This window comes from Antechinus flavipes, chromosome 4 (assembly GCF_016432865.1).
Source record: "Antechinus flavipes isolate AdamAnt ecotype Samford, QLD, Australia chromosome 4, AdamAnt_v2, whole genome shotgun sequence".
NCBI lineage: Eukaryota > Metazoa > Chordata > Mammalia > Dasyuromorphia > Dasyuridae > Antechinus > Antechinus flavipes.
In genome coordinates, this window is record NC_067401.1 from 476,972,320 (window position 1) to 476,987,009 (window position 14,690).

At 41.4% G+C, this 14,690-nt stretch overlaps 1 protein-coding gene across 4 annotated transcripts in view; it reads left to right on the plus strand.

Annotated features, from left to right (window-relative positions):
- SPATA6 (spermatogenesis associated 6) overlaps positions 1-14,690 on the plus strand; it is a 127,245-nt gene that overhangs the window by 44,688 nt on the left and 67,867 nt on the right. For 2 of the 4 annotated variants that reach the window (XM_051999735.1, XM_051999736.1), the window contains exons 6-8: positions 9,058-9,144; positions 10,905-10,988; positions 12,345-12,647. In XM_051999735.1, coding sequence (XP_051855695.1) covers positions 9,058-9,144; positions 10,905-10,988; positions 12,345-12,647 — 474 coding nt within the window. The remainder of the gene's footprint in view (positions 1-9,057; positions 9,145-10,904; positions 10,989-12,344; positions 12,648-14,690) is intronic. The other 2 variants (XM_051999737.1, XM_051999738.1) reach the window with 1 other exon arrangement.

The following is a 14,690-nucleotide window of genomic DNA, read 5'->3' on the forward strand; positions in this document are numbered from 1 at the left end:
AGTTTACATATCAGCATCATATCTATGTCATAAAAGGAAATTGGTAGGACTCCTTTCCCCCCTATTTTTCCAAATAGTTTGCATTGCTTTGGAATTGTTCTTTAAATGTTTGGTAGAATTGACTTGTAAAACTCTCTGACCCTGGAGATTTCTTCTTAGGGAATTGAGTGACAGCTTGTTCAATATATTTTTTCTAAAATGGGACTATTTAAGTAATTTTTTCCCTCTGTTAATCTGGGCATTACAAAAATCTATATTTTTGTAAATATTCATCCATTTCACTTAGATTATCATATTTATTTGCATATACTTGGGCAAAATAACTCCTCTAATATTGTTCTTATTTCTTCTTTATTGGTGTAAGGTTTACCCTTATCATTTTTGATACTAGCAATTTGATTTTCTTTCATTTTTCTAATTAAATTAACTAATGGTTCATCTATTTTTTGTTTTTTTTCCTCATAAAACCAACTCTTAGTTTTGTTTATTAATTCAATAATTTTATTACTTTCAGTTTTATTATTTTTTTCTTTTACTTTCAGAATTTCAAATTTGATATTTATTTGTAGGGTTTTAATTTGTTCCTTTTCTAGCTTTTTTAGTTGCATGCCCAATTCTTTGATCTTCTCTTTCTCTATTTTATTCAAATAAGCATCTAGAGAGAGAAAATTTCCCCTAAGAACTTCTTTGGTGACATCCCATAAATTCTAGGATGTTGTCTCATTATTGTCCTTTTATTGGATGAAATTATCAATTGTTTCTATGATTTGTTGTTTTACCCTCTCATTCTTTAGGATTAGATTTAGTTTTCAATAAATTTTTGGTCTGTTTTTACTGGCCCTTTATTACATATAATTTTTATTTCATCATGATCTGAAAAAGATGCATTTACTTTTTCTGCCTTTCTGCATTTGATTTTCTTCCAATTGTTTAGACCTACCTTTATTTGTGTGTTACATAATTGTGTTCATATGTTCATATGCTAAGACTTTGAATTGGCAGGTAGACTCCCAAATATTTTATATAGTTAATAAATATACAATTGTTTTAAATGGAATTTCTCTTTGTGTCTCTTACTGCTGGACTTTGTTGGTAACATATAGAAATACTGATGATTTATGTGAAATTTTGTACCTGCAATTGTGCTAAAGTTGTTAATTGCTTCTAGCAGTTTTTTAGTTGATTTTCTAGGATTCTCTTAAGTTTACTATATCATCTGCAAAGAGTAATATTTTGGTTTCCTTATTACCTACTCTTAATTCCTTTAATTTTTTTCTTCTCTTATTGCTAAAGGTAACATTTCAAAAACAATATTGAATAGCAATGGTGATAGTGGGCAACCTTGTTTCACCCCTGATCTTATTGGGAATGGGTCTAGTTTATTCCCATTACATATGATACTTGCTGATCTTTTCTGATAGATGCTATTGATCATTTTAAAGAAAACTCTCTAGCATTTTTAATAGAAATGGGTGTTGGACTTTGTCAAGTGTTTTTCCTGTATCTATTGAGATAATTATATAATTTTTGTTAGTTTGTTTATTGACATAGTCAATTATGCTTATAGTTTTCCTAATACTGAACCAGCCCTGCATTCCTGGTATAAATTCTACTTAGTCATGGTGTATTACCCTGGGGATAACTTCTTGAAATCGCTTTGTTAATATTTAAGATTTTCATTATTCATTAGGGAATTTGTTCTATCATTTTCTTTCTCTGTTTTGACCCTGTCTAGTTTACATATCAGCATCATATCTATGTCATAAAAGGAAATTGGTAGGACTCCTTTCCCCCCTATTTTTCCAAATAGTTTGCATTGCTTTGGAATTGTTCTTTAAATGTTTGGTAGAATTGACTTGTAAAACTCTCTGACCCTGGAGATTTCTTCTTAGGGAATTGAGTGACAGCTTGTTCAATATATTTTTTCTAAAATGGGACTATTTAAGTAATTTTTTTCCCTCTGTTAATCTGGGCAATCTATATTTTTGTAAATATTCATCCATTTCACTTAGATTATCAGATTTATTTGCATATACTTGGGCAAAATAACTCCTCTAATATTGTTCTTATTTCCTCTTTATTGGTGTAAGGTTTACCCTTATCATTTTTGATACTAGCAATTTGATTTTCTTTCATTTTTCTAATTAAATTAACTAATGGTTCATCTATTTTTTGTTTTTTTCCTCATAAAACCAACTCTTAGTTTTGTTTATTAATTCAATAATTTTATTACTTTCAGTTTTATTATTTTTTCTTTTACTTTCAGAATTTCAAATTTGATATTTATTTATAGGGTTTTAATTTGTTCCTTTTCTAGCTTTTTTAGTTGCATGCCCAATTCTTTGATCTTCTCTTTCTCTATTTTATTCAAATAAGCATCTAGAGAGAGAAAATTTCCCCTAAGAACTTCTTTGGTGACATCCCATAAATTCTAGGATGTTGTCTCATTATTGTCCTTTTATTGGATGAAATTATCAATTGTTTCTATGATTTGTTGTTTTACCCTCTCATTCTTTAGGATTAGATTTAGTTTTCAATAAATTTTTGGTCTGTTTTTACTGGCCCTTTATTACATATAATTTTTATTTCATCATGATCTGAAAAAGATGCATTTACTTTTTCTGCCTTTCTGCATTTGATTTTGAGGCTTTCATGTCTTTTATGCCTTTATGTTTTATGGTCAATTTTTTTGTAGGTTCCAGGTACTGCTGAGAAAAAAAAAAAAGTATATTCCTTTCTGTCTTCATTCAGTTTTCTCCAAAGGTCTATCATACCTAACTTTACTAAAATTCTATTTACCTCCTTAACTTCTTTCTTGTTTATTTTATGATTCGATTTATTTCGTTCTGATACAGGGAGGTTGAGATCCCTCACTAGCGTAGTTTTGCTATCTATTTTTTTTCTAGGAATATGGATGCTCTACCACTTGGTGCATGTTTGTTTAGTATTGATATTACTTCATTATCTGTGGTACTCTTTAGCAAGATGTAGTTTCCTTCCTTATGTGTTTTAATTAGATTTATTTTTGCTTTTGCTGGATCTGAGATCAGGATCAATACCCCTTTTTTTTTTTTTTAACTTTAGCTGAAGCATACTGTTTCTGTTCCCGCTTTTTATCTTTACTCTGAATGTATCACTTTGCTTTAAATATGTTTCTTTTTAATCACATATTGTAGGATTCTGGCTTTTAATCCAGAATGCTATCCTCTTCTGTTTTATGGGAGAGTTCATCTCATTCACATTCACAGTTAAAATTACTAACTCTGTATTTCCCACCATCTTATTTTCCCCAAATTATGCTTTTCTTTCTCCTTTCCCCTTTCTTTCCTCACCAATGTTTTCCTTCTGACCACCACCTCCCTCAATCTGCCTTCCTCTTTTACAACCTTTCCCCCTTTCTGATCCCTTTCCCTTCTACTTCTATCCTTCCTTCCATTAGCCTCCTCCTTTCCTTTCTCTCTTTACCTCCTACTTCTCTAAAGGGTGATACTGGTTTCTATATCAAATTTAAAATGTGTGATACTTTCTTTGAGTCAGATCCAATGAGATTAAGGTTCACACAATGGTCATCCCCTTTCCTTCTTTCCCTCAACTGTAAGAGGTCTTTTTTGTCTCTTCATATGAATGTAACTTATCCCATTTTACCTCCCCTTTCCTCTTCTTCCAGTACATTCTTTTTCCAGCTTATTTTTTATATCATCACAATAAAGTAAAATTATACCTACACCCTGTAAGTATACCCTTAACAAAGATACAGTTCTTAAGAGTTAAATTTGTCATCTTCCAATATAGGGATAATAAACATTTTAACCTTTATAAAATAGTTTTTTTCCTTTTTTATCTTTTTATGCTTTTCTTGAGTTCTGTATTTGAAGATCATATTTTCTGTTCAGCTCTGATGTTGTCATTAAAAATAATTGAAAATCCCCTATTTCCTTGAATGTCCATCGTTTCCCCTGAAAGTACCGAACCTTACTAGTGAGCTGTGGGAAATGCTTGAAGGTGCTGCAGTCCCAGAAAGAGTAGCCTGGGAGACTGTCACCATAAGGGAAACAGATTTCAGTAATAAAGAGTAAATAGAAGGAGTAGATGAGGAAAAAATTTGTAAGGAAGAGAAGTTTGTTGCCTTTGGAACAGGCATTTCAGAGGGCAAATTGGAAGATGTGGGTGGTCTTAATTGGAACTTTGGGATGGGAGCTTTGAAGAGGATTGGAGTTAAGTGGGCATGGGGAATGGGGTTTCGATGATGATCTTTAGAATCCCTGAGATGTGAAAGCCTCATGACTTGGTGCCTCATTTGTAATGTGTTCAAAGGGCCTTCCTGACATTGTCTTTGGTGGCTCAGAATCGCTTTCTTACCCTCAATAAGGTATGAGAGGGTGACTCCATGAAAAATTTCATATAAACCCAGAAAAAGAAGAAAAGACATTAAAAAGGTGGAACTACCTCAAGTCTTAACTCCTCTTTCTATGCATCTCCATAATATGCACCTCCATAAAAATGCTTTTTCACTGCATTTTATTTGGGGATATGAGCCTTGGTTCTGAGAACCTATGTGTCCGGAAGTTTTGTCCAAACTAAGAAGGTTTCAAGCCTTGTTTCTGCTGTCTAAGAACCAACCTGAGCATGGGGGGAGGCTCACCATCAACAGGGTGGCCACTAGCTGATAAAATCCTTGGCTCTGGCAGTCTGTGGAACAAAAACCATGGCTGAAAGAACATGGAAAAAAAGAAATTGGCTCTGTGATCCCCTTTCACATTTGTGTTGGTGATGGCCAAGTTCCCCAGAATGGTAATTTTTTGATACTTAACATTAATTTAGCTCTTTGTGTTTTAAATTTGACATCCTTGCTCAGGGATCAATGAGTCCAGATGCTATAAGGGAGTGCACTATATCAATACTGAATGGAGCAATCGGTTAGTCAGTAAACATTTGTTAAACTACTACTATATGTAGCTGTGTGACGCTGGCCAAATCACTTAAGTCTTAATTAAGTTGCCTTAATTCAGCTGAAGAAGGAAATGGCAAACCATTCCAGTATCTTTGCCAAGAGGACTCTGTACAGGGTCGGAAGTATCAGACACTATTGAACAAGAGGGTGAGGCACCGTGCTAATTTCTGGGGATCCAAAGAAAAGTAAAAGAGAGCCCTTGCTGTTAAAGAGCTCAGGCTAATAAGAGAGATGATAAGCAACTATGTAAAAACTAGCTCTATATGGGATAAAATAGTGAAGGCGTTGGGATTAAGGGGATCAGGAAAGCTTCCTCTGGAAGGTGGGGTTTTAGCTGAAGGCAGCCTGGGAAGCCAAGGGGAGGAGATGAAGAGGAAGAGCATTTCAGTTATGAGGGATGACCAGAGAAAATGCCTGGAGTCAGGAAATGGAATATCCTGTTTGAGGACTGGCAAGGAGGCTAGTGCCAGTGGATTGAGGAGTCTGTGTTCATGGACAGGGAGTGAGGGATGTAAAATATAAAAAGTTGGAAAAGTGAGGGGGGACAGGTTATAAATTCAATAGTCATTAAATATATATATTAAGTGCCTACTGTATGCTGGTCTGTGATAAGTGCTGGGGATACAAAAGAGACAGTTCATAGATACTGCAAAGATCCATTAAGTGAAATAATATAGAGGGAGAAGGAAAGATGGTGTAGGATACCAACAGCAGGCAACCACTTGGATAAAGTGCTACCAAATGAGACCAAGGAGCAATTGGACTGATATGAGAGTCAAAAATGTAGAGAGAAGAGAAGCAGGAGAATCTCACCATAAGGGAAACAGATTTCAGTAATAAAGAGTAAATAGAAGGAGTAGATGAGGAAAAAATTTGTAAGGAAGAGAAGTTTGTTGCCTTTGGAACAGGCATTTCAGAGGGCAAATTGGAAGATGTGGGTGGTCTTAATTGGAACTTTGGGATGGGAGCTTTGAAGAGGATTGGAGTTAAGTGGGCATGGGGAATGGGGTTTCGATGATGATCTTTAGAATCTCTGAGATGTGAAAGCCTCATGACTTGGTGCCTCATTTGTAATGTGTTCAAAGGGCCTTCCTGACATTGTCTTTGGTGGCTCAGAATCGCTTTCTTACCCCCAATAAGGTATGAGAGAGTGACTCCATGAAAAATTTCATATAAACCCAGAAAAAGAAGAAAAGACATTAAAAAGGTGGAACTACCTCAAGTCTTAACTCCTCTTTCTATGCATCTCCATAATATGCACCTCCATAAAAATGCTTTTTCACTGCATTTTATTTGGGGATATGAGCCTTGGTTCTGAGAACCTATGTGTCTGGAAGTTTTGTCCAAACTAAAAAGGTTTCAAGCCTTGTTTCTGCTGTCTAAGAACCAACCTGAGCATGGGGGGAGGCTCACCATCAATAGGGTGGCCACTAGCTGATAAAATCCTTGGCCCTGGCAATCTGTGGAACAAAAACCATGGCTGAAAGAACATGGAAGAAAAGAAATTGGCTCTGTGATCCCCTTTCACATTTGTGTTGGTGATGGCCAAGTTCCCCAGAATGGTAATTTTTTGATACTTGAACATTAATTTAGCTCTTTGTGTTTTAAATTTGACATCCTTGCTCAGGGATCAATGAGTCCAGATGCTATAAGGGAGTGCACTATATCAATACTGAATGGAGCAATCGGTTAGTCAGTAAACATTTGTTAAACTACTACTATATGTAGCTGTGTGACGCTGGCCAAATCACTTAAGTCTTAATTAAGTTGCCTTAATTCAGCTGAAGAAGGAAATGGCAAACCATTCCAGTATCTTTGCCAAGAGGACTCTGTACAGGGTCGGAAGTATCAGACACTATTGAACAAGAGGGTGAGGCACCGTGCTAATTTCTGGGGATCCAAAGAAAAGTAAAAGAGAGCCCCTGCTGTTAAAGAGCTCAGGCTAATAAGAGAGATGGTAAGCAACTATGTAAAAACTAGCTCTATATGGGATAAAATAGTGAAGGCGTTGGGATTAAGGGCATCAGGAAAGCTTCCTCTGGAAGGTGGGGTTTTAGCTGAAGGCAGCCTGGGAAGCCAAGGGGAGGAGATGAAGAGGAAGAGCATTTCAGTTATGAGGGATGACCAGAGAAAATGCCTGGAGTCAGGAAATGGAATATCCTGTTTGAGGACTGGCAAGGAGGCTAGTGCCAGTGGATTGAGGAGTCTGTGTTCATGGACAGGGAGTGAGGGATGTAAAATATAAAAAGTTGGAAAAGTGAGGGGGGACAGGTTATAAATTCAATAGTCATTAAATATATATATTAAGTGCCTACTGTATGCTGGTCGGTGATAAGTGCTGGGGATACAAAAGAGACAGTTCATAGATACTGCAAAGATCCATTAAGTGAAATAATATAGAGGGAGAAGGAAAGATGGTGTAGGATACCAACAGCAGCAACCACTTGGATAAAGTGCTACCAAATGAGACCAAGGAGCAATTGGACTGATATGAGAGTCAAAAATGTAGAGAGAAGAGAAGCAGGAGAATCTCAAAAGCTGCAGAGAGTCCAGGAGAACGAGGACTGGGAAAAGGCCACGAGATTTGGCAGTTGAGATGACTGGCAGTTTTGGAGAGAGCAGTTTCAGTAGCATGATGAGTTCAGTTTATACTGGAAAGCTTTAAGAGAGTGTTTGCCTTGGGGGAGAGAAGGCAGAGTGATTGTGACAGAAGGCATTTGAGTAAGATGAGGAGCAGGGGAGAAGAGGCAGCTCATGGCAAATGGCCTTGATTTCTAAAGTGAACTGGGAGATAAGGTTCTCAACTGAGAGAGTGGGCAGGCGTGGGACACTCCAGGCATGAAAATTTTCAAAAAAGCTGCAGTGATGAGTGAGACTGAATTACTTAGGCAAGGTTAAAAACATGTGCCTTGCTGTGCTGGGGGTCCAATGGAGATAATATCTCATAAATTTATAGTGACCCCAGTTGTCACGGCTCTGTAATTTTCTCCAACTTCATCCAGCAGCACATGTGTTGGAACAAAGACATAGAGGATGGAGGGGATCTAAGGCTGACGGTTGGTAGGGTGAAGTTGGAAAAATGATAAGGGGGGAATGGACTCGAGAGGAGCACAGTGTATTCAACTGATTGGCCAAGAGGCAAGATAAGGAATGCGGAAAGTGAAGCCAGTGTAAGGCTAATAGCCTGGGAAAGAATTTAGGGATTAAAGGTCATGGTGTGGAAGAACATGGTTTAGGATTGCAAGAGATGAAATGCCATTTGATTTTGGTCAGATAAGTGAATGTCAGAGTTCATTTGTAGGTAATAGCAAGATCAAGGGTGGAACAGATATTCATTGAAAATGGATGTTGACAGAATGGAAGATTAGGGTCTCCCCTTAAGGAAGTACCTTTATGTATGTTGAAGTCCCCCTGGTGTGATGACAGGAGTTGGTGAGGAGAGAAAAACTGCAAGCCAGGCACTGAATTCATTAAAGAAAAAAGCAGAGTGTTTTAGAAGTTAGAAGAGAACAGCTACCGGGATTTTGATGGGGCGATAGATATCACTGGGAAAACCTTAAAGGAGGAGAGATTCTTGTGTAATAGGAGAGAGGGAAGACAAATGGGAATGGCAGGAAGGAGCAAGGAGCTATTTTCTCACCCTGATGAATAAGTTGCGTGTGTTAGTGAAAGTGCTGCAGAGGGAGCCCAAGAATCTGTGACATGGGAGGGAGCCAGGTTTCAGTGAGAGCTATGGAGAAGGCATCCCATAGAGCACAGTGGAAGGGATGGCTAACTTCTGAGTGGGACCTTGAGAGGGCCGGGGAAGAGGAAAGTGGATATTAGGTTGGGCAGAGGGAAATGAAGAACTGGTTTGGTTGATAGCTGGAGGTTCAGGATCTTTGGTATGGGGAAGGTCTAGCCAGCAGGAAGTTTGCTGGTCCATGAGGAGTGAGTTCAGGTAGATTTTCATTGTTCATATGTTGGTTTTAGGGTGGAGTCTTCTCGGAGATTTGTGCAGTTCAGCTGAGGGGATAGATGCTTGAAGCTGAAGGAATAGTGTTACTCCCCTTCCCCAAGGCAGGAGACCAGGCTAGAAACACGATGGATTGGCTTTTCCCCAACAGGGAGGAACCTGGTGCTTGCAGAAAATGTATTTCTCTTCTGGAGGGAAGCAGGAGAACTGGTGGGATGGACTCACTCTTCTACCCCAGGTAGGCCAGAGCCAGCTATGGTTATGTAACTCTTGGCCAGTGGGTTAATGATGATGATTGAAGGAACTGGGCTTGTTGAAGAGGAGATTCAGGAACAACATGGCAATTGTCTTAAAGTGGTTGAATGTGTAGAAAGCCTAAGGTGTGTTCTGCTGAGCCCTGGAAGAACCAACCGTGAGCAATGCAAAGTGGCAGATTTATAACTTAGATGTTTCCCAGAATGTAATGGGCCATGCTGGGGAGTGGGGAAGTCTTCTGGTAGAAGCTGGACAAACACTTCCTGGGAATAAATGAATAATGGATATTCAGCCAGACTGCACCAGATGGCCCCTGGGGTCTCTGCAGCTGAGGACCGGGGATAATACCAAGTGTGTGAACTCGGGAGAGTAGTCATCTTCCATAGAACTCCCATGCCTGTGTGACCCCCTTCCAATAATAATCTGCTGGTTGGTGATTTTGTTGGGGAGGAGAATCCTGGACCCTTGTCCAGATGTTGACAGAGGGGTACAAGAAAAAACCCAGAGGAAATCTGATGTCCTGGCAAAATAAGAAATGTTTTATTTTTTCTAATCATAACTGGTATTTCTATACATTGTATCATATGATCACATTAACCCACAGAATTAGGTAGTGATGGAATTAGTATCCCCATTTTTCAGACTTGGAAACCGAGACTCAGAGAAGATGAAATGCCATTGCCACCCAAATGTTGGAGGTGAGATTCCAACCCAGGTTCTTCTGGACCCTGAGTCTTTCCCCTGGGCGCTTTGCTCTGGAGCAGTCCCCTCTGTGAGAAAGACAGGGTTTATGGGAGCTGAGTGTATTGCGGCCTGGGGTATGTTTCTATTCCTATACGTGAGTGAAATAGCAGTCAGCCCCCTGACCATTGGCTTTGTGTGTGCCCAGGAGAGAGTCGGGCAAAGTCCTAGGACCAGTGTGTGTGAGAGAGGCGTTCTGGGGAGGCTTAGAGCAGAAGCTTTAGACGGCTGGAGGTCAGAACATCCTGGAGGGGTCTGCATATGGGATGAAGTGGAAAGATGCCTTGGAGTTAAGCCTAAAGAGCCGGCCAGAAGTGAGTGTAGAGGAAGAGACTCGAGAAAGCTGATCCCAGAGACAACCATCTACCAAATGTTTGTGTGTGTTCAGATTATTGTGTTTGTGGAAGATGCTCTCATGAAGATTGCACGTGGGCAAGACACAGATATCTTACACAGTTTAGAATGTTAGATGAAAAGTGCGTTATACCTGGGAAGGATGCAAGGAATCAGGAATGGGTGTCTGGAGGAAGTGGTCTTTGAGCTGGGCCTTCCAGGATGGGCAGGATGTCATCAGACTAAAGTGAGGAGGGGAGCTCCTCTGCTGTGTTGTGGCAAGGGCAATCCACAGTGGCCATCTGGGGCAGCTGTGCCTAAGTCCTCCATCCACCTGAACCTAAATGCCTGAAGTTCTTCAGACCCCCTGCTTAGCTGGGAGGAAACACTAAAAATGGATGCCAGCAGGGAGGATAGAACTGCAAACCCAGACATCTGATTGTTTTCCAGAAGCCCTGGAATCATCGGAAATTAGATAGCTAGCAGAGCCATTGCTGTCTTGTTGACATTTTGACATAGCAAGTTCTGCCTTTTCCAATTATCTCAAAGACTAAAGCTAACAAAGGGACGGATTTTATATTTAGGCAACATCTTGCAGTTTTGATGTTTTTATCTTATTGTATAGATCCAGTTATTGAGAAACTACCTCTTCTTTTTTCTATTCCTTAGGGACTTGCTCCAAAGATGGAATTTTCTACCACCTCTGTGATCACAGAATGCCTGATTAGCTCAAGGAAATGTCGGGGCCTCCAGGTAACAGTTCTTAGTTTAAAAAGTTCCATAGCTCCATGCCTCTGCTGTATGTCTGCTTCCCTGACATTTTGACAGGCCTCCTGGTCCTACTGGTTTGCCCCCTGCCCGTTTTCCACTTCTGGTATGTCTTTGGATAGAGCAGTTGCTGTGGATATCTGACAAAGTGATTAAATTTAATCAAATGTGATTGGAATAAAAGATTGCTACTCAGTGGGAAGTGAGGGAAAAAGCTTCTTTCTTAGGAATCAGCTAATGGCTGTCAAGATGAAGAGGAAAAGAAAGAAGAGGAGGAGGAGGAGGAAGGGGAAATGGGCTGCTTTTCTTTTGCCATGCTATCTTGTATAGCTAGCAGGTTGTCCAAAAGAAAGACTAGAGTTAGGAGAGCCTGTTCCTAGACTTTCGAGGTTTGGAAAGTGCTTTCAGATGCTTCCCCAGGTAGACTTCTGGGATTGTGGATTTGAAGGGCCTTGGCACCTTATGGGATGACACAGAAAATACCTGCTAAACCTTAAACGGTGATAATGTCGGAGTAGGATTCATGCTCAGTCGACTTGGGCTTGATGTGGACTGGTGTTGATTACTTGTTTTTCTTTCCTCTGAGGACCTTTTCTGGCTTCCAGTCTAAAGCCTCATTTGACTGTTGAAGGAATTGAATCCTAGAAGAAGAAGAGACTTTGAATTCAGTTCATCTCCTCTCTGGCTCCGTGCTAACATCCAGAGATGGGAGAAACAATAATCCCTGTCCTCTGGGATCTAACAGTTTAGACTGGGACCCTTAACTTTTTTGTGCCATGGACCCTTTTGGTAGTCTGCTGAAACCCTTGAACCGCTTCTTCAAATGCATATTGGATAATTGAAGAAAATGCTAAATTTTAGAAAGAGGCTAGTGAAAATAAATTTGGGATTTATTTCCCATCCAAATTTACAAACTCCTTGAAATCTACCACAGTCCCAGTTTAATAATCCCATGTCTAGTGGGAGTGGGATGGAGAGGGATAAGATTTCCAGGAAACTCAAACAAAGAACATTGAACAAATCATCCTATTGGCTCCCCGGGTCTCTGGGTTCTCCAGTGCTTTGTTAGCAGTCTGACCAAAAGGAAAGGCTGGGCCTAGATATCGAAATCATGGGCCCTGACCTTAGGGAGGCTCCTCACTAGGCCAGGGTTTTGAACTTAACAATTTGAGTGTCTCTGAGCTACCTTATCAAGTCCACCAAGGGCTGTGTTCTGCCTCATTTCCACAGTGGTTGGAGGGGAAACGCCAAAGAGGGGAGGGATGCTGCCCTTCCTGCTCCTTGGGCTTTCTCTGCTGCTCTCCATCATCATCCCAATGTGACTCCCATTTCCTTTTTCAGGCTCAGGAGAAACCGTCCTACCACGCCAACCCCCTTGAAAGAAGCCATGGTCGGATGCAAGTCAGAGGATCAACAAGATCATCCAAGAAGAAGTCCAGATCCCCTGAGAGACACAAGTATTACTCCAACCCACGGAACTACGAGCAGCCCACCATCTCGTCCAAGTCCCACTCCCCATCCCCATACACCAAGAGGCGAATGTGTGAGCTGTCTGAGGACACCAGGCGGCGGTTGGCTCATCTCAATCTGGGACCCTATGAGTTCAAAAAGGAGACTGACAAACCTCCGTTTGTCATCAGACATGTATGTGTGCTCTCTCGGGCCTCTGTCCCCTCGGAGGGCAGCTCCTCAGCTATGTCCCCTCAGTGTACAGGAATACTTCTGCCCCAAGTCTACCAGTCATCTCCAGGCAAAAGTCATGTCGTCACAGGCAGGGCTAGTGATGCCGTACGTAGATCCTCCCTGTCCACTCCCTTTCTCCCGACACAGAGGGCGACCTGACCCATCTCTGGACTAATGACCTCAGTGTCCAAAGGGGACTGAGAAAGGGGCCTTGGAAACAAGGTGAACCTAGGTGTGCAGGAGGACCTTGGGGAAGGCGTCTGGAGGAGGAGAGGCCTGGGAGCCTAGGCCCGACTAGCATTCCCTTTCAGCCCCGCTAATGAGGACAGCCTTTCCTCACATCAGACCTAGGTTGGCCTCTTGGGAGCCTCCAGCCCCGGCTCCCCGGTCTACCCAACAGAACATGTCTCCTGGTCCTCGTGCTTTTTCAGCTTGATGTTTTCAAGCTTTCAACCTGAAGACCGTTAGTTCTCGTGTTTCCCTTTGTCTTCTCTGGGCCAAGCATCCCCGGCTCCCTGTTCGAAGGAGGCAGGCTGGTGGGGGTGGAATGGAAGCCCACTTGGCCCAGTGCTACTTTGTACCCTAAGTGCCTGTCCTCTTCCGGGTCTCTTCAAGGAGAACAAAGAGTCCTGTCTCTTCTTGCATTTATTGTTTTAGGGGCTCTACTGTGCTGAGTCCTACAAGCTCTGCTCATTCCAAAGTTTACCATAATATGTACGTTTGGGCCTTTGGCCCATTAGAACTAATCTCAGAAACTTCATTACATTGGAGGTATTCAATTTAATTCCCCCTCTGTCATCTTCACTTTCTCCCTTATCTTCAATCCTTGTCTACTCTATTTCCCTGTTAATTGCCTACAGTTATTCCCATTAAAAGAAAGAGGAAGTGTTGTGGATGTAAGTCAGGAAGACTTCCTTTCAAGTCCTGTGATCCTGGGCAGACCACTCACCATCCCAGTGGCTCCACTAACTCCCAGGACTTATCTCCTAAATTTCCGGGGCGGGGGGTGGATGGAGTCCCTGATCCAAGGTTCCCACTGGTTTTCCTTGTGATGCTGGCGGTTGGGAAAGATGTGAAGTGTAGAAAAGAGAGGTCAGGGTCTGATAGATGGAAAGGTCCAAGAGGCTCCAGGCCATCTGCGGAGCCCCTGTGAGGTGCTGGCTCCCCAGCTTGAGACGAAGCAGTTTGTCCGAAACACCACCAAGTGTGGCTCCCATCGTCTGCCACCTTCACGCCTGCCTCAGGTGCGTTGTTGAAGAAAGCGGGAGGGAATCACATGTCAACTGCCACTGCCCCTCCCTGGGTTAGGTTACAATTCTTGTATGCTTCTTTAGTCACTCTGCGTGGAGTGTTTCTCAAACCTTTTCATTCCTTCTGAAACCTCCCATGATTTCCTTGCCCCAGCTCCACTCCTGGGAACCTTGCCTTCTATTGTACTGAAAAAATAAAGTCTGTTTGTTGGGAGAGGCCCCCCTTCTCCCCTTCGCCTCCCCTTCTGTCACTCAGACATCTTCCTTTAGCTCATTTCACATGAAGATGTGGTGCTTCTCCTTGCAAGGGCCGCTTCTCTTCTCCAGAAGATGTTTCCTCTGCACTACCTTTAGTTCTTGTCTACTGTGTCCCTGTAATTAGCTACAGTTATTCCCATGTCTCTCCCCTTGAGTTCCTCAGTCCCCATTAGCCATTGTCCCATTTCTCTCTTCTTGTGGCAAATCTCCTTGAGAAGAAGCGTCTCCACTGACTCTTGACAAGAGGGTTTCCACCCTCACCAGTCCACTGTTATGGATGATCTAATTACCCAGCCCAAAGGTCTTTCTCCTTCTTGTCCTGGGCCTTCTTCTCCTTTTCTTCTTCACTGTTTCAGTCACTTTTCACCTCTCTGCTGACAATTCTCAGATCTATTTATTCTCTCCTGACCTCCAAACTCTCACCTCCAACTTCCTGTTGGCCATCTCCAGTTGGGTGTCCCAGAGACATCTTAAACTCAGGCTGTCCAAAATGGAA